This window comes from Delphinapterus leucas, chromosome X (assembly GCF_059928025.1).
Source record: "Delphinapterus leucas isolate spDelLeu-1000000601 "Yukka" chromosome X, BTC_Dleu_Yukka2, whole genome shotgun sequence".
Taxonomy (NCBI): Eukaryota; Metazoa; Chordata; class Mammalia; order Artiodactyla; family Monodontidae; genus Delphinapterus; species Delphinapterus leucas.
In genome coordinates this window covers 100,931,169-100,952,311 of record NC_143150.1, presented here as the reverse complement: position 1 = coordinate 100,952,311, position 21,143 = coordinate 100,931,169, and the positions used below count along the sequence as shown (strand labels likewise).

Below are 21,143 nucleotides of genomic sequence, written 5' to 3'. Positions count from 1 at the left end.
TTTGGTAACCAGAAGTTTGTTTTCTATGTCTGTGAGTCTGTTTATGTTTTGTAAATAAGTTCACTTGTATCATTTTTTTTAGATTCCACATATAAGTGATATCATATGATATTTGTCTTTCTCTGACTTACTTCACTAAGTATGATAATCTCTAGGTCCATCCATGTTGCTGCAAATGGCATTATTTCATTCTTTTTTATAGCTGAGTAGTATTCCATTGTATACATATACTACATCTTCTTTATCCATTCATCTGTCGATGGACAGTTAGGTTGCTTCCATGTCTTGGCTATTGTAAGTAGTGCCGCTATGAACATTGGGGTGCATGTATCAAATTAGAGTTTTCTCCAGATATATACCCAGGAGTGGGATTGTTAGATCATATGTGCTGGATGCCCATTTTTATGGGTTATTTTAAAAACGGTAGGTCACACTGACTTCTTCCAGTAGCTAAAGTTATATAAAATTAAGTGTTTTTTCATTAGAGAGATTCTCTGTTTATGTTCCTTTATTTTCTTTAGTAACTATAATCTGGTAAATTTACTTATCTTTGGTTATCTTTAATTACAGAACCCTAGCAACTCCCATAGTTACTAGGATCACCTGTAGAGAAAAGGCCCCAGGTGAGCTACATCTAGTAGAGTAAGGATGGAAGGGACAGGTCCAGATTGTCCCTGACATTTGTAATGCCCAGGTCAAAAGTACAAAGGGAAGCCCATATACCATATATCTAAATTTTAAAAGTGGTAAATCAAACTAACAAATTTTTAAATAGAATATAGTCTATTATTCCACCTTGAGAAATAAAGCTTTATACCAACCTAGAAGACCAAAGTTGAATTTAGAATTCTTGGCCTCCTCAGAGTTTTGCACTAGAACATGAAAACACAGGATAGCTGGGCCCTGGGCATGTGCCCACCCCATTCTCTTTTTTCCTTCACATCTAGCATGTATTATAAGAGGGATTGTGTACAAATTTGTAGGAACCTCAGCCCACATAATTAATCTTGGTTGACATCTTCCCGTTAATAGCCACCTCTTAGTTAGAGGTGGCTATTCTAACTTAGAATTCTTCAATTCTAAGAGTCTTCCAACAGGGGGACTGACATAGGGAAGAGCTCTGTGCAGGCACTGGAAATGGGATCAAAGCACTTTGGATTGTGGATTGTGACATCCCATGAACTTGGAACAAGGATGGGGCTGGGCTCAACATAGGCCTGTCCCAGTGGGCCCATGTCCTCCTTGCATATGCAGAGAGACAATGACAGGAGATTCAGAGTAAGGTTCTAGAAAGCATGAGGCCCAGGACAGCAAGCTCTCTTTCCTTGGTCTAAGGGTATGTGTTAGGTTGGGGATCCCCAACAGCAGACCCTGAGACCAGGTCTTGAGAGCAAGTAGTTTGAGAAGTGATCTCAGGAACCGTAGGTAGAAGTGTGAGAGAGTGAGAGACAGTAAAGAGAGGAAGCCAATTCAGGGAGTGTTAATGAGCAGTTGCCACTGTGAGCAATTTGGGCTCAGTTGCACTGGGGAATCTCTGTGAGTTGGTGTAGAATTCACCTCAGAGTTATTCCAACCCAAGGATAAAGAAGCTGGGTTATTTTTCCACCAGTTTGATACATTATTTGTTGAGGACTGCAACTGCAGGCATTAACTGTCACTTCTGGCCTGATCCATGCGAGGGTTAAGCACCTTCCTATGACTAGAGGAAGCCCTCAAGGAGAAAGGAGCTGTTTTCCATAAAGCCACTGGCCCGCAGGGAGGATTAAATGCTAAGGGGACATGGCAGGGCATGGATGACATCTGCTACAGAGCAGAATTGGAAAAGACTTTGAGAAAACATGTCCCTAAAGGAGAATGATGTTAAGGTAGCACAGTGTGGCCAGGAAAATTTCCAAGTTTCTAAATATGAAAAGTCTCTACCTCTGCTATTTTACATCTAAGGTGATGCGGATACTGTGTGATGAATACCTTAATCCACAAGTAGCTTCATGTTGGTAATATATGATAATATTCCTACTCTTTTTGTCTAGCATGAATTAATTAAATTATTTCAGATGTTTAAGTAAAACAAATATTGTTTTATCAATATATCTTCAACAAAACTATCATTTCCATGAATTCCACTATTATGATGAATTTCTTTTTGGACTTGTAAGGGAGAGGGGCTTGCATGGCTTATTTCTTAGGGTCTTTGCTCATGAACATTTCATGAGTTGGAAAATGTACACTGAAGAATGTCCTTGGCTTTCACTTTCAGACTCAGTATCAATAGGAAGTGCATATTTTTAGGGAAAAGGAAATAGTGTATAACATAAAGCTTTTGATAGAAACTTTATACTTGAGCTTGTGCATTTCAGTTATTGTTTACCATGAAATGGCTAGTTATTCTTTATTGATGATGTAAATAATAATTACTGTTGTAAAGCAATTATACTCCAATAAAGTTAAAAAAATTACTGTTAAGTTGATTAAATTTCGTATTCTAAGAAGTTTAATTTTATTTAAATTACCTAATCTAAGTATTTTCATTTCAATGTGTTCATGTAAGAGAGAAATGTGGTTTCTTCCTTTCTGATAATAAAGCAACAAATTTTAATCAAATAATTATCTCACCTGTTTTGTTCTAATGGTGTTGCCACAATTCAAATACTTTTCTCAGAATGAAAGTAATCAGTGAACAACAGATGATAAAATGTGCCTGGAGTCCTTTTTGACAAGAAAAAAACTTATTCTAAAATTAGATTTGTACTTGAAAAGGACGAAATAAAAATTACAACATTCTGACAGCCTTTGTTTCCTCCTTAGACCAGCTGAGAATCTTGGACTTTGGTTAGATGTAATATAGATTTCAAGTGTGATCCACTGTCAGTGTTTTTTAACATATAACTATGACATTATACATAATATATGCCATATACAACACATAATACATTCTATATAACATATGATGAATATATTTTTAAAATGTGTAGCACAGAACGTATAACACATACATACACATCTTCAATATGTTTTAAAAATGATTTAAAACAGTTAATGTTCTTGCAAGAATGACTGGTCTTCTTGGCATATAGACTTCAGTGTATTTGAAAACAAGTTTGCCATTTTTAACATTGGAGGTGTTAAATGTGAGTGAATTAAAATTATAGCCAATTAATGTCATAATACTTGTCTTGTCCATTGGTTGATAAGCTTGATTTGTCTTCTTGGTTTTGGAGAATTTCCTTGAACAGAGTTAGGCTTCTAAACATTTTTTAGCACTTGTTTCTCATCTATAACTTAAATACTTTGGCTTTAGCAGTGAAATTTGTATTATAGTATTATACTGCATCCTACTTTAGGGTTGAGAGATTTTTATAACTATTTTCTCATTTCCTGGAGAATAAGAAAACGGTGACCTTCAGAGAAAAAGTAGTATTGCTTGGAAGGAAAGGACCAGCATAGACAGCCTGCCCACCATAAGAAATGATATTAGCTATTAACTTAAGGTATATGGTATAACAAGGTGATATGAAAAGTATTCATTGGACATGCCTCTTTTGGCTTCCCTTGGTTATTAACTATGAAAAATTATTTCTATCTGCTGGTCAAGTTGCAACTTATTTTGATTGCTATGGGACAGAGCATTTCTATGTCATAGAAATGTGGCAGATAATATTGCTTGCCAAATATTCCATATATCTCTCAGTTCTCAGCCCCTGTCAGCTGAGAAAGAACCCTGTGGTTGGGTCTGACCAATTAACTGTGATGTGTGTTAACTTTGGGCTGAGCACTAAAAAGCCCTTGAGCAAACTTTCAGTTACTCTTCCCTGACCTGTAAATGAAGAAGGAGTGGTGTGCCTGGGTCCCTCAGTGGCTTTATGGAGCAAACCTTCCTCTGACCTATGCAGGATATATTCTGTCATTAATAAAAAATAAGCTTGCTTGTAATGCCCAGGAGACTGAGGGGTAATGTGTTATCTTGCTATAACCTAGTCTCTTCTGGATTATATAATACAATTAAATCCAAAAAATAAAATATTGCTGTACCTGAAAATGAATCTTAGGATTTATACCATCAAAAATGATTAAACCATTTTTTAATTGTTTTGATAGTTACAGATGGATCTGTTCCAGTTCCTTTACGATTTGTTCCTCTCAGTCCTGGACGCTACCCTTGTAAAATCTTGTTGACATCAAGGTATGATGTGCATGTCTATTGCATTGAAGGTGTGGTAAATGAAGAACGTCCAGAGGCCAGATTTGATTTTGAAACACCAGCATTTGAAGCCCTTACCCAGAATATTCCAATAGTAAGCACAGACTTTTTTTTTCGTACTTTTCTTCATTCCCACTGCCACTGTCTCAATTAAAGTCCTTCAAACCTTTCATCTGAATTACCAATTCCTAATTACATTATGTGTGGCCATTTGTTTCTCCATATTGATGTCACAGTTTTTATTCCCGAATATAAGTGTTATCATATTACTCACCTGATTAATCACTCCTGCTGGATCTCTTTGCTTAAAAAATTAATTCTAACTTCCTTAACCTATCATCAAACCAAGCAGAGTCGTGGTGTCTCAGATCACTCTGCTCCAGATTCAGTTGTGATCTTTACACTTGATTAAGATGTGCTCATAGGCACTAAGAACAGTGATTGGCTGTAGCTTGGCTATTAGTGGGTGATAATAGCATCAAGGAAGGTAATATAATTGTAAGGAATTTTGAATTTTTTACACTGATATTTTTCTATCTGATATTTTTCTGTCTTTATTTTCATGCTTTAGAATAATAAAACAAAGAATGAATGGAAATGTCAAGTTGCTATAGAAGGAGAATGGTTTTATGGACCTCCTGTTTTACATGTTGGACCAAGTGAGACTGTGAATTATCCTCTCACATTCAAACCTATTTTGGAATGTGAGATTATGGTATGAACTCATTGATTTTTTTCCCTAGCTTTAATATGTCGATTAACCAATGTGTGATGTTAACATATATAATTTGTGATAAATTTTCTTGCAGAAAAGTTATATTTTCTGGGGGGTGTGGGGTGGTGGTGTGATGAATTGGGAGATTGGTTGGGATTGACATATATACACTAATATGTATGAAATGGGTAACTAATAAAAACCTGCTGTATAAAAAAAATAAAATTAAACTAAAAAGATTTTTTTAAAAAGTTATATTTTCCATGAATTTGATCATTAGTGTTCACTCTGCTTGAAACTTTAATAAATGTTGTAACTTGAGGGATAAATATTCTGAAAGTCAGAATGTCATAGGCTGTCAATATTTATGTCTAGATTATTTTTACATAATATGTTTAACAAAGTAAAATCATTGCTTTTTTTGTATTCAGTAAGGAAGTTTGTACTTCAGAAAATATTTTCTTAAGTCATATTTCTTTGACAAGGATGTAAACAGGCATATAATTGCTATGTATGAGAATGCCTATTAAACTGTCACTTAGAGAAAGTGAAAAGAAATGAAGAGCTTTTCACAGGAAATTCATCTTTATTCGTTCAGTAGAAGTATTTATATATAAACTGGAAAAAGTAATGACTAGCACCTCCTTGAAAGCTCATTTCATCGATCAGATTCAAGATTACTAAAATAGAAGAGATGGTTGGCATCCAACTGTCACTCCTATAGAGCTGAAATTTGGCTGATTTGTCACAGGGCAAACTTACTCTACAAAATGAAGTAGATGGTATGGAGCATATCTTTGACATAAAAGGGATTGGAAAAAGACCGCTGGCCTTGGAACACATCACCGTAGACTGTCAAGTGGGGGAGATAACAAATAAACCCATAATGATGCCCAATTATACAACAAGCATCCTAACATTTAAGGTAAGATTTTGGTTTGTTTTTTTTTTTTTTGGTATGAAAGTGTTTTCAGAAGGAGTATATTGAATTATATGATATTTTAAAACATTTAATTTTACTTAACTAGGTGAAGCAGTGTGACATAAGGAGATGGTTAGAATTCTCCTATTAGTCCAGCAGCTTTTAAAATGCCATTTTGATTATAAAGTTGAATTAGCACCAAACAAGTTTTATATCTAAATATTAGTATATAATCATAAAACACATTAAAATTTACTTATTTGAGTCATGTGTATTTTCACTTGAAGAAATTGTACATGACAATGAAAGATTTTTTTTAAAAACTTTTAAACAGCTTTTAAAATTGTAATGTGATATCTGCAGGCATGAAATTTCAAAAGTGTATCCTATCATTTACCAGTGTAAATAATAGTGGGAATGTGAAGAAATGCATAATTAGTTACATCTTTATTTTTTATGAGGTTTTGTACTTGGCCCTCCTCCCTTGATTTGTTTAAGCAAATCTGAAAATAAATTTTTCTACTCTCCACTCCCATATTTATCTACAAATTATGTGCCCAATAGAATCCTCAAAGAAGCTTCATATATCTTCCATCATAGATGCCTGAATCTAGTTTTAGAGGGTACATCAGAAGTTTAGAAATTCTCTGGGTTTGTCCTCTGCTTTTTTTGGTAATCTTGAAAAATATGTGCATTGATTTTCTTCTTTTTTCCTTACTGGATTGCAAATAGAGTGAATATTATGAATGAAAATCTCATCTTCTCACTCCCCTGCTAAAACTCTTCACTGTCATCTCTTGCCTTCAGGATTGAGTCCAGGCTCCCTGAAGTGGCTTTCACGTGTTTCAAAAGCCTATCTGCTCAGCTTTCTCTCTTAGCACTCCTGGCTCCGGCCACACTTAGGCCATTGTATATAGTATTTCCTTTTACTACTGCCTGGAAATCTCTATCCAATTCCCTATCTTCCACTTCTCTGTGTATGTCTAACTCCTTTTCATTCTTTATGACAAAGCTTAGATGCCACTTTTCCAAGACTTCTTCTACATCCCCATAAACCTGGATTAGATGCCTTTCATGTGCTTCCACAGCATTTTTTTTTTTACTTTTCCCACCATCATGTACATTACATCCTATTGCTATTACCTGTTCTCCACCAGATTATTCTTCTCCACCAGATTATGAACTGTGAGAAAAGGGGCATGCCCCTCGTATCCATACTTTTGTACTTAGCATAAATCATAGTATCAAGCACATAATAGTTTTTCAAGAAACATTTGTTTAATGAACGGATACAAACATAATGGATGGCTTTTCAAATGGAAGGAAGGAAGGAGGGAAAGAAGGAAGGAAAGAAAAGAAAAGAAAAGAGCATGACTACTTGCACTTGCTATAACTAAGGAAAAAAATCATTTTTCCACCACTCCCTTTCCCCTTCCAGAATTTTCTGGTGAGCAAGAAATCCTGTCTTATGAGTTTGATGAAAACAGGTTAAAGAAAAAATTGCTTAATTTCTTAACATTGGTTATTTCATTTTGTTGTTTTGGTAGAGGTGATGTCTGTAGGTTTTTAAAACTTTTATTCTTCAGAATGAATGCATTTTTAAAAAAATGTAGGCCTTTAAAAATAATAATTATGCTATATTAACTATATTTTTCTAATTAAATGTAGAAGTGGAATTCTATTCATAGCAGAATTGTACTTACAGGAAATAATCAAAGTCTATATTTATATGGTTTCAATACACAAGTAAAACTGAAGAATCTAGTTAATTTTACCTTTAGAGTGTAAGTTTTCAGTGAGGCCCTTTCTGTAATTAAAGATACTACATATTAAATTAATTAAATGTCATTTCATTAAGATATTAATAATACTGTTCATGTATTCCAGTTCTTCTATATTTCTATATTTAAGTAGCACCAACAATTATAAAAGAACAGAAACATGTTTAAGACCGAAGAAACATTTGTCCCTAGAGATATTATGAATAAAATATCACCTTTCTTAATTTGAAAATCACCATTATTTTTAATCAGCATGTACTAATGAGCATTACCAATTTGCCCTTTCTTTTCATTCATAATATTTAGTTTATTGCTGGTATTTCAATGGAAATTCTATTGAGAAACAACTGAGGTGCTGCTAAGGAGAAAGGCTAGACTGAGAAACTTTGCTTTATAGTGTCAGGATTCATCTTGCACTCCCTTTGAGACTACTGAAATGCTTCTGATTCTCCATCTTCATTCTTCAATGTGTAAAATGAAGTTGGCCTCTGGGCACTCAAGGCTGATTCTCATTCTTTTCACCCCTTTCTCTCTTTCTCTCTCTTTCAATACCTTCCTCATTGTTGGATTATTTTTCTTAATCTATAAATATTCTCAAAGATTTTCCATTATAAGATAAAACTTGTCTCTAACAATAGCCTTTCAACTATTACCCTCTATATTTTCTGTGATTGCTAAACTTCTTGAAAAAGCAATATTTACATGATCACTTCTTATTTCATGGTGGTCCATTTGTATCTCCTCTACTCTGTTGAAGCTTCTGCCACAAAGATCACCCATAACTTTTGGTCAAGAAAAATCAGTTCTTTTCCCAAGTTATCTGCCTAAAAACTCCTATAATGTTTGGCACTGTCTGTCTGCCTTCTTAACACTCTTCACCCTTTATTTTACATCATTCTATAGTCCTCATTTCCATGCTATTTCTGGATTGTTACTTATCTGGTCCTTTTATTCCTCTAGCCTTCTCATTTCTTTTCAAGTTTCCACCTTCTAAAGCATTCTTATGTCTGTACAACATCCCACTTGGCAGTTTCTTGGCTTCAAACTATCAACTAGTTACAAATGCCAAATTCATACTTTTACTCAAGATGTATTAGCTTCAGCCCCTCATTTCTGACTGCTTGCTGTACACCTCCACTTTGACAGTCTGCTGACAACTCAGACTCACTATATTCTTTTCATGTCTTTTCCTTGTTCTATTTTTCATTGCTGTTAGTATTGATTTTTATGATACTTTGTATTTTTTTTAAAAAGCCTTTTAACATATATTTAATCTCATTGCTACAAGAATAGTTTTCAATAGAAGGTTGAGACTTCCCTAACAAGAAAGAGAATATAAAAAAATCAGAGAATATAATTGAGATACAGGTAAAATGCTATGGCATTTTATCAAAGTGACCAAGGAGTAGGAAATAGTTATGCAATAAAGAAAACAGGAGACCTGGGACTTCCAAAACGGTGGAGCAAGGGGTTTCATAAATCTGTTCCTCCTTAAAAGCAATAAAAACACTGACAAAACTTGTCAAAACTTTTAAATCTTGAAATAAAACAAAGATTTCAAACAATCTGAGGAGTATTTACTCAAGAAAAACTCTGAATCCTGGTAAGAGCAGGGTGATTTGTGACATTTTGACTTGACCCATTTCTATCCCCCTCTCCTCAGCTCTGCAATCTTGCAATCACAGTAGCTATGAAAACTGTAACCTTGCAAACAAAGGAAGAGGCAGACTGAGTATGGCTCTCCTCACAATTCCCATCCCCAGTACATTGTCACAACTTGACCTTTCTCGTAGCTTTCTAGCAACACCCCACCCCACGAGCAAGGAAGCCCCTTCGCGGGCGGAGACTGCGGGTGGCAGAGGGGGGAAGCTTCGGAGCCGCGGAGGAGAGCACAGCAACAAGGGTGCAGAGGGCAAAGCGGAGAGATTCCCGCACAGAGGATCGGTGCCAACCAGCACTCACCAGCCCAAGAGGCTTGTCTGCTCACCCGCCGGGGCGGCCGGGGCTGCGAGCTGAGGCTCTGGCTTCAGTCGGAGCGCAGGGAGAGGACGGGTTGGCGGCGTGAACACAGACTGCAGGGGGTTAGTGCACCACGGCTAGCCGGGAAGGAGTCCGGGGAAAAGTCTGGACCTGCCGAAGAGGCAAGAGACTTTTTCTTCCCCCTTTGTTTCCTGTTGCGCAAGGAGAGGGGATTAAGAGTGCTGCTTAAAGGAGCTCCAGAGATGGGCGCAAGCCGCGGCTAAAAGCGCTGGACTCCAGAGACGGGCATGAGACGCTAAGGCTGCTGCTGCCGCCGCTAAGAAGCCTGTGTGCGAGCACAGGTCACTATCCACACCCCCCTTCCGGGGAGCCTGTGCGGCCCACCACCGCCAGGGCCCCGGGATGCAGGGACAACTTCCCCAGGAGAACGCACGGCGCGCCTCAGGCTGGTGCAACGTCATGCCGCCCCGCACTCCGTACCCCTCCCTCCCCCCGGCCTGAGTGAACCGCAGCCCCCTAAGCAGCTGCTCCTTTAACCCCGCCCTGTCTGAGCGAAGAACAGACCCCCTCCGGCCACCTACACGCGGAGGCGGGGCCAAATCCAAAACTGAGCCCCAGGAGCTGTGAGAACAAAGAAGAGAAAGGGAAATCTCTCCCAGCAGCCTCAGAAGCCGCGGATTAAAGCTCCACAATCAACTTGCTGTACCCTGCATCTGTGGAATACCTGAATAGACAACGAATCATCCCAAATTGAGGAGGTGGACTTTGAGAGCAATATTTATGATTTTTTTCCCTTTTCCTCTTTTTGTGAGTGTGTTTGTGTATGCTTCTGTGTAAGATTTTGTCTGTATAGCTTTGCTTCCACCATCTGTCCTAGGGTTCTATCCGTCCGTTTTTGTGGTTTTTTTTGTTTTTGTTTTTTTATAATTATTTTTTTATTTTAGTAACTTTATTTTATTTTATCTTACTTTATTTTATTTGATCTTCTTTCTTTCTTTCCTTCCCTCCTTCCTTCCTCCCTCCCTCCTTTTTTTCTTTCTTTCTACTTTTTCTCCCTTTTATTCTGAGCCGTGTGGATGAAAGGCTCTTGGTGCTGCAGCCAGGAGTCAGTGCTGTGCCTCTGAGGTGGGAGAGCCAACTTCAGGAGACTGGTCCAAAAGAGCCCTCCCAGCTCCCCATAATATCAAATGGCGAAAATCTCCCAGAGATCTCCATCTCAACACCAAGACCCAGGTTCACTCAGCAACCAGCAAGCTACAGTGCTGGACACCCTATGCCAAACAACTAGCGAGACAGAAACACAACCCCACCCATTAGCAGAGAGGCTGCCTAAAATCATAGTAAGTCCACAGAAACCCCGAAACACACCACCAGACGTGGACCTGCCCACCAGAAAGACAAGATCCAGCCTCATCCACCAGAACACAGGCACTAGTCCCCTCCACCAGGAAGCCTACACAACCCACTGAACCAACTTTAGCCACTGGGGACAGACACCAAAAACAACAGGAACTACGAACCTGCAGCCTGCAAAAAGGAGATCCCAAACACAGTAAGATAAGCAAAATGAGAAGACAGAAAAACACACAGCAGATGAAGGAGCAAGATAAAAACCCACCAGACCTAACAAATAAAGAGGAAATAGGCAGTCTACCTGAAAAAGAATTCAGAATAATGATAGTAAAGATGATCCAAAATCTTGGAAATAGAAAAGAGAAAATGCAAGAAACATTTAACAAGGGCCTAGAAGAACTAAAGATGAAACAAGCAACGATGAACAACACAATATATGAAATTAAAAATACTCTAGATGGGATCAATAGCAGAATAACTGAGGCAGAAGAACAGATAAGTGACCTGGAAGGTAAAATAGTGGAATTAACTACTGCAGAGCAGAATAAAGAAAAAAGAATGAAAAGAACTGAGGACAGTCTCAGAGACCTCTGGGACAACATTAAACGCACCAACACTCGAATTATAGGGATTCCAGAAGAAGAAGAGAAAAAGAAAGGGACTGAGAAAATATTTGAAGAGATTATAGTTGAAAACTTCCCTAATATGGGAAAGGAAATAGTTAATCAAGTCCAGGAAGCACAGAGAGTCCCATATAGGATAAATCCAAGGAGAAATATGCCAAGACACATATTAATCAAACTTTCAAAAATTAAATACAAAGAAAACATATTAAAAGCAGCAAGGGAAAAACAACAAATAACACACAAGGGAATCCCCATAAGGTTAACAGCTGATCTTTCAGCAGAAACTCTGCAAGCCAGAAGGGACTGGCAGGACATATTTAAAGTGATGAAGGAGAAGAATGTGCAACCAAGATTACTCTACCCAGCAAGGATCTCATTCAGATTTGATGGAGAAATTAAAACCTTTACAGACAAGCAAATGCTGAGAGAGTTCAGCACCACCAAACCAGCTTTACAACAAATGCTAAAGGAACTTCTCTAGGCAAGAAACACAAGAGAAGGAAAAGACCTACAATAACGAACCCGAAACAATTAAGAAAATGGGAATAGGAACATACATATCGATAATTACCTTAAATGTAAATGGACTAAATGCTCCCACCAAAAGACACAGGTTGGCTGAATGGATACAAAACAAGACCCGTTTATATGCTGTCTACAAGAGACCCCCTTCAGACCTAGAGACACATACAGACTGAAAGTAAGGGGAAAAAAGATATTCCATGCAAATGGAAACCAAAGGAAAGCTGGAGGGCTTCCCTGGTGGTGCAATGGTTGAGAGTCCGCCTGCCTACACATCACCATAGACCCTGATAACACAATTCCCTATATTCTACACGTATGCCCTTGGAAACGTGGTGTATTCAAAGGTAACAAAATTGTTAATGAGATATTATTAACTACCATACTGGGAAAGATGCGTGATGAGAATAAATTAAAAAGTAACTTAAAAAAAAAAAAAGTAACTTAAATTTCCCCTTTCTAATAAATAACCCAGAGGGAAATTTAGTTTTCCATTTCAGTCATTACCTTTCTAAATAATCAGAGCTTTGGGGCATACATTTTATGTCTATAGTGCTATACTCTCTTGTCCATTTTTTAATATTTATTTGTGGGGCAAATTCCTGGAAGTAGAAATATTTAGTTAAGCCATTTACATTTAAAATTGTGGTAAACACTTTCAAATAGTTATATCAGTTTATGAGCCAGACAGTGTCCTATGAGAATATCTCTTTATAGGACTAGGTATTATAAAAACATGTACATATAGTTAATTGAACATGAAAAATAGGTTAAAGGCTTTGGTATATGTGAAGTTTTCTTTGTTTCTCTCTAGTAAAACATTCATTTATGCAAATTGCCTGATGGTCCCTGAAAATAATTGCTTGCTTGGGAATGGGAGTGAGGAGTATTCCTACAAAGCTTTTGATGAGAGAGGAGGTGAGAGGTGTAGAAGACTAACAGGGAAGAACTGAGGGACTGTAATTCATCAAAGGAATAATTGTTCTATTCGGGAGAGAATTCAGTGTCCCATCGTGGTTAGATCCTGCTGAGGAAATTATTAAAATGTTGGTAAATGGATACAATTTAAAAATGTAGAAAGCATACAGCCAGTAGCAATCTTGTACTGCCTGGAAGTACTAGCCCCTCATCCTTGCTTGCCTCAACAAAGAATGTTTTAGGAAAAGGTCTGTACCTAGCATAGGAGGTGTAGAGAGCTGCTCCAAATAAGAAAGTACATAGAGAGTAGGATGAATGCCAGCGCTGTTAACAAGCAGAAGGGAAATTTCAGAATGGCAACCACAGTGATCCAGTTACCACCACTGTAATAGAATATGCTATGGGTGAAGAGCCAACCCGCCCATCCCCACTCTCTACTTCTAGTTGGCTTGACCTCAAATGTCACCATAGTCATAGCTGTTAGCATCTTGTGAAATGTTCCTGTCACTTTTCAGACATTTGGCTTTACAAAGCCCATTAACATTTCTCCATGTGATAGGTAGATTTTGAACTAGAGTGAGCTTATTCCAGGCATTTCAATAAAGTAGCATATTTTTTGCCATTTTTAATGTAATTCACAGGATAGAAATGTAAATTTCAGTTTTCATTTTAATCATCAAATGACAATCCTAATGTTCCTTAGTTCTGGAATTTTAACTAGTCTTTTGTAAAGGGTAGCAAGTGAATCAAAATTGCCATTATTATTTTTTATATAAGTAATAAATCTGAGTTTCCTGTTCTATAAAAGGCAGTGAGGTCTGCTGTGTGTGAGAAGGAACGTAAGAGGAACTTCAAACGGTAGAACATTGTTGAATTAGGAGTGTTTATGACTCCTTTAAGCAAAACAGAGCTGCTTATCCATGAATCAGACTCTTAAAGTTATAGAAAGGGAGCTAAGAAGAATTAAATAATCAGATTTAATATATCTTACCTTTGTATAGTCATTTTTGTTGATTTTGGCAGCATTTCTGAGACCATAAAACTTCAAAACGTATTTTCACTGATCAGATAAGCACTCTTAGCATGCTGATTTGAAGGACTTTAGAAGAAATTTGGGGAACTTAAAGGCAACTCAGGATACATCGTTAGGTGAGGATGAATTGGTAAATATTGCTGGCTACACAAGAGCTTTTGCAGGCTTCATAATTTTGAAAAATATTTGCAAGACATGTTCATGATTGTTCTTCCCAGGGCGGTCCCTTAAATTTGAATTAATGTTGCCATTATGATTTGGACAAGCTGAGCCTGTAAAGAAGGCAAAGTCCATTTTTATTGATATTACTGTTGGAAGGCTGCTACAATATTTTAAGCAGTATAAATGTAATTGCTTCTGAACAGTTGTTAATCTGTTGTAATATAAAGAAAACTAGACTAAAATTTTCATACATATATGAGAACGTTCCTGTTTGTGCTGGTTATGTATATCATGTATATCATCCATCTTAAAAAGAAAAAACTTTGTGCACATTTTCAGTTCTGTCCTCAATTGTATAAACAATTATTTACAAAAGGCCTATAATTTGGAAAGTCTTGATAAATATAGTAGTTATAAACAAAGCTGATCTTTAACCAATTACGCTCTGTTTGTTAAAATATTTTCACAGATGCTTTTCCTCATATGTTGGCAAATACTCAATTGTTTGAGCTCCACTTAGGTGTAACTTTTGATCTCTAGCCACCACAGCCCCTCCCTTTGGCCCCCCGGACTTCCCAACAATTCAGCAACAAATAAAGTGTTAACACATGCCTCAGGACTTGGATCCTGTGTCCTTCCTGACTGGTCAGAGCTGGAATATAGGTTTGATAGTTATTTCAAATATTACCACTGGATACAAAGATAGATGTCATATGGTTCCTGCTTCCTAGGAATTCATATCTGGTGATAGAAATAGATATCCATAAGTCATCTCAGTACAAGGTACACACTGATGTACCACGAGTTTAAACATGGCACTGCAGAGCATGATATTGGGAAACGTTAACCCTAACAGTGGGAGTCCAAGAGGGCATCTTAGGGGATAATGGGTTTATCTGGACCTCAAAGGATGAACTGGGATTTATCCGCCGATACGGTGGGGAGCACATTCTAGCAGAGGAAACAACCTTATTGAAAACACAGAGAAGTTACTTTCTGTAAATAATGAATAGAGGGGTGTGTCTGGAGTGTGTGTTTGTGGTAGCCAATGCAGAGTGACATACAGTTAGAAAAACAGGCAGACTTAGCTGGACAGAGTTGTGTTTTACTTCTTACTGCAGTTGGAGCCATTGAAGATGTCTGAGGGGCATGAGTCAACTGAGTTTTAGGAAGAAAAGTCTGGAGGTAACATAAAATGGATAGGAGGTACAAGAGAGGGTGCATAGATCTGAGAGATCATTTAGGGGCCTTTAGCAATATTCTGGTTGATTAGTTCTCAGTATTAGTTTGTGCCTCTTCTCCCAAAAGCAGACCCTGAGAAAAGAGTTTAATTGCAAGTAGTTTTCTTGAGAGGTGATCACAGGAAGCACGCTGACCAAATGGGGAAGTAAGATGCTGAAGGGAAAAAGTCAGAAAATGAGCTAGATATCAGATTACTGCTGAGACCTGGGGAACCTCACTGGAAGCTTTCTGAGAGAATTGTCAGACTGAAGGGTAAAGAAATTGGGGTAAACATCCTCTACCTCCTTTCCCTCAATGATTAAAGTTTGTTCTTAGGGCAGATTCCCATGGCAGTGAATTCCCACTGGAATAGTCATAGCAAACCACTGGTGTGAATGCGAACTGTCTGCAGAGGGGATTTTCATGGGGCACTGAGTCATATGTGGCATATACTAAAGTAGGTGTCATGGCATATTAATTGGTAGGTAGAAATTTTGAGAAATGGATGGAACTGGAATTATCACAGGAGCCTGCAGTGAACTGCAATCATGTTTCAGGCGTACCTATGTGGAGGTTTAAATTTGAATGCCTCTTTGGCCATGGAACAAAAAGTTAAGGTTGACCACTTTAATGAACATTAAGGGCAGACCAAACTAGGCCAGTGATAGTGGGTTAAAAAAAACAGAAGTGAAGTTTCAAGAAAAGTAACAATGGAAAATGATGCTGTAGCAGCTTGGGTTTCCAGGGAATCAGACTCTGAGATGGGAGATTAGTTTATAGGACATTTATTAGGGAATGTGTTGTGATCAACACTTGTGAAAGGAAAAGGTAAGAAAACATACTGACCAGAGGGAATAGTTGAGTTTCCGGACAGGCGGAGTGAAGGCTTTTAGTCAACTCACTGGGCCCTCTGAAGCTGGGATGGTCCTCTGGACTTGTCCCAAGTTAGGAGAAGGGGACTGGGCCTTTATGCTGCTGTGCTGATCAGTCATTGAAAGTGGACTACATGTGGAAGGAGGTTTGACCTTGGGTGAGGCTTTTTTGTTTTTTCTCTCAAGGCGCCATGCCTAAAGAGGGCTTGACCAAATAGTCATTTTCCAGCATTATTCCTAGTAGCAACAGAAATAAGTCCTTCATTCCTGAAAAGGAAAATGGTTGATGTAGTATAATGTCTATCACAGCTGCATTTGATGAAGATCGAATAAGGAGAGAGAAGGGAGAAAGGCGAGTCAGGTGTACTTCTGATAGTAAGCAACTCTAAGGAAGGTGATACCATTAACTGTGAGAGAGAGATCAGCAGGATAGATTTACTAGTTAAGGAGGGAAAGCCCAGTTCTATCTTGATTTGAAGATTATCTTTTTTGTGTCAGTAAATTTCAGAAAAATGGAAAAATATTGAATCAGTCAACCTAGATATGAAAGCATAGAACCTTAAAGGGAAACAGACACACAAAATCAAGCAAACAAAAACACCGTGTGTAAAGGCAGAAATGTGTTAATGACTAAATGCATTAAAATGTAATGGCCTAATTCTCTCCTTAACAACCAGAAAATGACCTCTCTGGTCATTAGAATGCAAAAAGCTAATATTACTGTCCATTATTACAGGATTAGTATGTAACAAAATATAGAAATGTAGTAATGGCCTGTGGCTTATTTGTAGTAGTGAAATATGCAACTAAATTTCCATTCGTCTCAGGTAGAAACTTGATTTTTTGTACAAGGCCAATATTTAGTGAAGATGATTAGGCATTAATGGTTAGCATATACTTTAGTAACAATAATCCTTAAATTTATTTTGATTGCAATAACATGATTCACAAATATGATTTAGAGATGTCTATAAACATGCATGTTCACAACATAGAGCAACTCACTCCTAATATAGCACTAAGAAAATGAACTTGTAAGAATTAAGGTTATACAATTGGATGTAACCTACATATCATTTTTTCTAATAGTTTGCTCCATTTGCTCTTCAGTAATCTACATGGAACACATATGTCTCTGGCATAACTGTTCTGAGTTTCTTATGAGGAAATCACAGTAATCAGCTCAGTGCCCTCCAGCTTGTGAATATCAGGGTGATAATATAACTTTAAAAAGCAGATTTTAATAAAAACAAACAGGTGACTGTCTAAACTTGTGGGGATACCACTAGGGCCCCCTTTCTGTGAAGAGAAATGAAGAGTTATGAAGCTAAATAATTAATTTGGGGTTTGGTAGTCCAAAAATATAATGTGAAATCGGGACCCCAAACCGTGCAAGCCTGGGCTCTTTGACAGGTTTGTTTTCTGATTCCCAATTATGACCCCGAAAGGCAAGACTCCAGGATACCACAGAGTAGTTCATATTCCAGAACAGATATCTCCAGTGATGGCTCAGTGCAGTGGATTCCTGCTTTCTTAGCTTGTATGTGTGTTTAACTTAAACTTGTCGGTTGAGAGAGGATTCTCTGAACATCTCTTCCAACATATTATGGAAATGGCGATCCCTAGATATCTTTAAACAGCTTTTATCTTACTGTTAACCAATGCAGTTGATTTATCTAACCTAAGCATAAGACTTCATAATTATCCATTATGATCCCCCAGTTGTGAGGAACATACTTTCATCTCCAGGGAAGAAGTCTTTAGAAATCCTTCCAATTTTTAATGACATTTATTTGTGATCCAAAAAAAAGTTGGGGCGCGGGGACTTCCCTGTTGGCGCAGTGGTTGAGAGTCTGCCTGCCGATGCAGGGGACACGGCTTCGTGCCCCGGTCCGGGAAGATCCCACATGCTGCGGAGCGGCTGGGCCCGTGAGCCATGGCCGCTGAGCCTGCGCGTCCGGAGCCTGTTGCTGCACAACGAGAGAGGCCACAACAGTGAGAGGCCCACGTACTGCAAAAAAAAAAAAAAAAAAGGGTGTGGGGTGGGAAACTTGGGTAGTTGAATATCTTATCTTTGTCTGCAGAGTCGTGGAAGTCCACAAGGACTATTTATTGAACTATGAGTCATTTAAATTTATGAACTAAAATCAGCCTGAAATAATTTAATATGTTGATCATGGCATGGTAGCCTAAAATGATCTCTAAACATTAAACAAGAGTATTTTTACACCTAAAACTAATATAATGTTATATGTCAGTTTTATCTCAATTAAGAATAAATATTTAAAATTTTAAAGGATATTTTCATAAACCATTCACTTACAGTGTCAAGTATTTAATTGTTCAGGATACTACATGGACACAGGTTAATACTGCGCTTTAACTGTTTATTCTACAGTAGAAAACTAAATGCTGAGAATCCACGTTTTTAAATGGTTTCCAGTCATGTTAGTAAATTTAGTCTCTACCCTGAACATTCACGATAAAGTAGTCTTAAATTCTCTCTTATATCCATGCCCCTTGACAAGCTGATAGCTCTAGAAAGTTGGTAACAATGGTGATTTTTATGTAGCCCACAATTACCTTGTATTTTTTCAGCAGCAGCCGAAAGTGCTTTTTCACTTGCTGAAAAGTGATTGCATTCATTCAGTTCAGCACAACTGTAAATTAGAGCTAAGATTTATTTCTGAAAATTTGCAATTCAGAAGTCCTTATGCTAGAATGAGGTCTATTATGACATTGGCACAAGAAAGCCTACTCTAAATGATTGCAAACAAGCTTTTAGTCAGCTTTGCTAAAGATTTTTAAAAATTTCTTTTTGATGAACTTCTGCTTAATGTCAAAATGGAATGTTTAATGTGAGCATAACAAAGTTCTTATGTTAGGCCTATGTTTAAACAAGATAGGAATAGTTTTTATAGCTGGTGTCCTGCTACTCTTCACTATCTAGACAGATATGTATTACCAGTTGCCATCTTTGAAATAGAAATTCAGTTCAAAATTTGATTTCTAATATTGTATGTGATGAGAAGCCTGCTTGTCATGTGTATTTTCAGAATGTGATGCTGAGCAAAAATAGTGCTATTTAAATTTGCATTTTTTCATTTAAAGTTTGGGCAGTATGTTCATGCTAACCAGCACATCACAATGGCAAAATTGAACATCTTTTCCTTTGCTATCTCTTATCTTACTGCTATTGTGTTGCAAAGGAACACGTTCTGAAGTCACTTGTGACTTCAACCTCCAATTATATCATTCTCTGGTTGGGCGACCTTGGTAGTATACTTAACATCACTGATTATCAGGTTTCTTACATGTAAAATATAGATAATACTTAACCTTTCCTTAACCTTAACCCAGGGTAGTTATGGGCAAAAAATGGGAATATATGAAAAGTACTCATCTAGTAGGTGCTCAACTAATGTTTATCACTCTTATTTAATATGCTAGCTCCCATTTTTAAAAATTCCCTAACATGATATGTATATATGCAAGGATTTAGGGCTTCTTTTGTCTCCACTCTCTCCTAGTTTGTCTCAATGAAAATGCCAGAGAAAGTGCTATCAAAAGCTTGGCTAAAACTGAATTTGGATCTTGCTGGCCTGTTCCCACCAGTGTTGTAGACTGTGCACAGTTATAGGAGCATAAAAACCAATTAGATGCCATTGGTCTTTCAAAACAAATGTTGGCTGCTTTAAATGCCATAAAGCATTTTCATGCTCTTTTAGGTGAAAAATATGGTTTACAAAAAAAAAAACAGGGCCTTGAGGCACTGCAGAGAGAATGAATTGGGTTTGTTTGTATCCTCTCATGGTCTTCTGGGAGTTCCTCTTTGCTTTCACCATCTCTGCTTTCCCAGACAGCCTCTGCTCTGATGTTTCGTAAAAGCTCTAGCCACCTGCATGGTATTACCCTGGGGGGCTTGTGAACACTAGATTTGTTTTTCCTGCCCCTGACCCCAAAATCAAAATCAGTATTAACTCTAGTCTCAAGGTCTACTCAGATGATTGGCTAAAGGTAAATTCATGCACGTTAATAGATCAATGAGCGACAACAAATCCTGCATTTTCTGCCTTTACATGGGATGATCTGTCCTTTGAGTGCCAGACTAGCATTGGCCTGCAGACCAACACCTGGCGTATAGCAGCAGGTGTCCGGTCAGTGTCAAATGGAAGAAGCAATAAATTTCAAAAATAAAATTATTTCTAAAATATTTTTAAAATTGCTTAGTAGTGCAGTAATAGGAGTGCAGTAAAATATGAGAACAAGGAAGATTTAAAAACTTGAAGAAAAACATAAATTTGAAAACTGCATATATTCTGTCAAACTGAAGGAAGACACTCTTACAATTCCAGTGTTTGCCGTGGGGTCATGTGTCAGAGATATAGTTCTCCCTGGGAGTGCAAGGTAGGCCGTAGATGCTCTATTGAATATGAATTTAAGTTGCTTTCAGAAGAAGGCTCTAGTGGCTTCCCAATCCACCCATGATATTCTGGTTAAAAGCTTCATATTTGAATTTTGAATGAGTGATATATATATATATGTATATGTATGTATATACACACACACATATATATCATTGTTATTAAGAAAATAAAACTTTCTGCCTCATTTTGCCACCTCTCTCTCTTATCCCCCCTCCTGTGTTTGTGTATGTTGTGTGTGTGTATGTGTGTGTGTGTGTGTCTGTGTGTGTGTGTGTATGTATGTATCCTGCTTTACTAGTTAAAAGAATTTGTGTATTTTGTAAGGAGTTATTTATAGTAAAATGAAAATATGATTTGGCAAGTCATTGGCTTTTTGTTAAATTTATTTATCATTTATTTAATTTTTGGCTGCA

General features: G+C 37.4%; 1 protein-coding gene across 1 annotated transcript in view; it reads left to right on the top strand.

Annotated features, from left to right (window-relative positions):
• Positions 1–21,143, top strand: part of CFAP47 (cilia and flagella associated protein 47) — a 546,463-nt gene that overhangs the window by 396,495 nt on the left and 128,825 nt on the right. The window contains 4 exon segments of the mRNA XM_089904937.1: positions 4,096–4,292; positions 4,770–4,913; positions 5,665–5,892; positions 12,357–12,444. Coding sequence (XP_089761063.1) covers positions 4,096–4,292; positions 4,770–4,913; positions 5,665–5,892; positions 12,357–12,444 — 657 coding nt within the window.